The sequence below is a fragment of the Myotis brandtii genome, unplaced genomic scaffold (assembly GCF_000412655.1).
Source record: "Myotis brandtii unplaced genomic scaffold, ASM41265v1 scaffold439, whole genome shotgun sequence".
NCBI classification, from domain to species: Eukaryota; Metazoa; Chordata; class Mammalia; order Chiroptera; family Vespertilionidae; genus Myotis; species Myotis brandtii.
In genome coordinates, this window is record NW_005366783.1 from 648,316 (window position 1) to 651,162 (window position 2,847).

Consider the following 2,847-nt stretch of genomic DNA (forward strand, 5'->3'; position numbering starts at 1 on the left):
GGGCCTCACCTCTCTCCACGTGCACCTCGATGGTCTTCTTCTCCAGGACCACCTTGTTGCCGCCGCAGCCCTCGCAGCGGTCCTTGGGGCTGATGCGCTCGCCCTGGCCCTTGCACTCGATGCACATGGTCTGGATCTGCTGCACCATGCCCGGCCCGATCTGCTGGATGTGCACCTGCATGCCGCGGCCCTTGCACAGCGGGCACTTCTCCACGGAGCCCTTCTTCCCCCCGATCCCTGGGGGGGACAGGACACAGGGGTGAGCGGCGCTCCTCCCGGGGTCTGAGTTCTGACTGTTCATAAACGTGACGAGCCACGTGGGTGTGACGGGGTCCTGGCCAAGCAGATGGCGGCCGGATGTTAACATCCGCGTCTCAGGCCGACTCCATCACTAAGCTCCATCGCAGGTGCTTCCTCCCACCCCAGGGAGGACACGGCCCGTCCACGGGCAGCTGCCCGGCTCAGCCAGTGCGTGGGGGACAGTGTGGGTCTGACTGCTCTTGACAAACCAGGTTTTAAAAATTACGTTAACTGCATTTACATTCAAGTCGAGGGCCGGGAAACGACGGCCAGCCGCTGGTTTTGTGAATAAACTGTTGGAGCACACGCACGTCCCCTCGCTCATGTCCGGCCTGAGGCTGTGTTTGCACCAAGAGCTGGAACAGCGAGGACGGGGCCCACATGACCCTCAAGGCCTCAACCCTTTACTGTCTGACCCCTGCGTTGGGTGAACTGTCTTGATTTTTTGTGCAGACGAGACCCGTGTCCCTCGGGCCACCTGTCGGCCACCTCTGCCTGGCCTCCCATCTGAGAAGATGGAATCGTCCTCCTCTGAACTACACAACAGTCACCACGGCTTGCAGATCTAAGGGATCAGAACTTAGAGAAGCATTCAAAAGCTTTTACCTTCACATTTCTCACAAATGACGTTTTTCTGGAGGGCCAGTTTCTTTGTGACTCCGTTATATAAATCTTCAAGGGTCACAGACAGCTGGTGCACAACGTTCTTGCCTTGCGAGGGGGGAAAGGACCACCGTCAGTCATGCCGCAGTCACACGTCGCGTTAGGTCCCACCCGGACGACAAGACAAGGGACACTGTCTCAGCCCCTCCCCGTGTCCCTGCCCCTGGGGAGCTGCTGCTCTCACACCTGCCCGTCCCCTGGCTCTCTGCCCGGGAGACACAATACCCCTGGGGCCATGAGCTCATTAGTCATTTATGGGTGTCAGCAGAGACTTCCAGCTGTGTTTCCAAAACAAATCTGAGGACAGGTCCCTGCAGGACCTGAAGCGACCTGGGCCCGGAAGGAGCCCTCTCCTCGCTGACGGACGCGCAGCCGTGCCCGGACCGCGTGGGGTCTCCCGGAGCCTGACGCCCTTCACCCCAAGCCCCGTCGCTGTGGCCAAGCGGGAGCTCTTGCATCTGCTGACACCGTGTCTGTCTGCTCTGGCCTGTGCCAGCCCCTCCGGCCCAGGGCACTCACCTCTCCTCTCCCGGGCCATCCGCCCTCCCCCGCCGAAGAACATGTCGAAGATGTCCATGGGGGAGGAGAAGTTGGGGCTGCCCAGGCCCCCCTCCTTGATGGCCTGCTCGCCGCCCTGGTCATAGATGTCCCTTTTCTTCGCATCTGAGAGCACTTCATAGGCCTGGGAGATGAGCTTGAACTTTAAAGAGAGAAAGAGCAATGGTTTGAGGTGGGTCATGAGCAAACCCACCCAGGAAGGCAGCGTCCCCTGTGCTGCCCCCACCCACACCAGCTGGTCCGTCCATCATCTGGAACCCGAGTTCTCCATTTGCTCCCCCGCCAGGTGGGACGTGGGCCACTGCAGAGATGAGGGAGAGCAGCGGGCAGGGAGTTCCTCCTCACGCCGGCGGCCCCGACAGGAAAATCGGGTGAACTAGGGCGCAGGGAGCCCGGGCAGGCCAGCTGCAGCGGGAGGAGGCCCCGGACTCCGGCGGGCACTGCGCCTGGCTCCCCAGCTGGGGACGGACATCTACTCACACGAAATCAGCCTCGGACCCGGTGTGAGCGCCTCCCCCCTGCAGGCTGCAGACGCTGTGTGTAAACCTCGATCTCAGGCATGGCACGGCCGAGCCTCCCTCCCTCCCTCCCTCCCATCTCACCCATCAGCGCAGCCCCGCGCCGCTGCTGCCCTCAGAGACCATCCCCAGGGCTCTCGGGCCCCAAGCCCCACACTCGCCTTCCCACCAGAAGGGCATCGTTGGAACCCAAGTGTAGAGAAGGAATGAACCAGAAAACCCACGTGCAAGGACCCCCTGCGAGACGGAAAGATGGGAGACGAACCGAGGTCCTGGACCGGGTCTTGCACGGGGGGTGGGGGTGGGAGTGGGGGGGCAATGGGCCGGCCCTGGAGTCTCACCAGCTTCCTGCCTGACCAGCTCACTGTTCAGGGGGGATCATGGCCCACACAACCGTCATGAAGTGACTGGGCCGCTGGGAGGGAAGGAGAATGGCGAGGGGACTTAGCAGCGGGGACAGTGTCTGCGATAAAACATCAGAGCGAGAAGAACCAGGATTGTCCGTGATGACACCTGTGCTCGTCCTGGGAGAAGCACGGGAAGAGGCAGAGCGGGGCCTCTATAGTCTCAACTTCTCTGCACTATCATGCTCTCTTTCTTTTTTAAAAAATAGCCCTAACTGGTGTGGCTCAGTGGATAGAGCGTCGGCCTGCGGACTGAAGGGTCCCGGGTTCGATTCCAGTCAAGGGCATGTACCTGGGTTGCGGGCACATCCCCAGTGGGGGGCGTGCAGGAGGCAGCTGATCGATGTTTCTCGCTCATCAATGTTTCTAACTCTCTATCCCTCTCCCTTCCTCTCTGTAAAAAA

At 61.0% G+C, this 2,847-nt stretch overlaps 1 protein-coding gene across 1 annotated transcript in view; it reads right to left on the reverse strand.

Annotated features, from left to right (window-relative positions):
* DNAJA4 (DnaJ (Hsp40) homolog, subfamily A, member 4) overlaps positions 1 to 1,745 on the reverse strand; it is a gene marked incomplete at its 3' end in the record, with an annotated part of 12,423 nt that extends 10,678 nt beyond the window's left edge. Inside the window, exons 1-3 of the mRNA XM_014546256.1 lie at positions 1,483 to 1,745; positions 907 to 1,011; positions 10 to 237 (exon numbers count right to left, since the gene is read on the reverse strand). Coding sequence (XP_014401742.1) covers positions 10 to 237; positions 907 to 1,011; positions 1,483 to 1,702 — 553 coding nt within the window. The remainder of the gene's footprint in view (positions 1 to 9; positions 238 to 906; positions 1,012 to 1,482) is intronic.
* Positions 1,746 to 2,847: the final 1,102 nt, after the last annotated feature.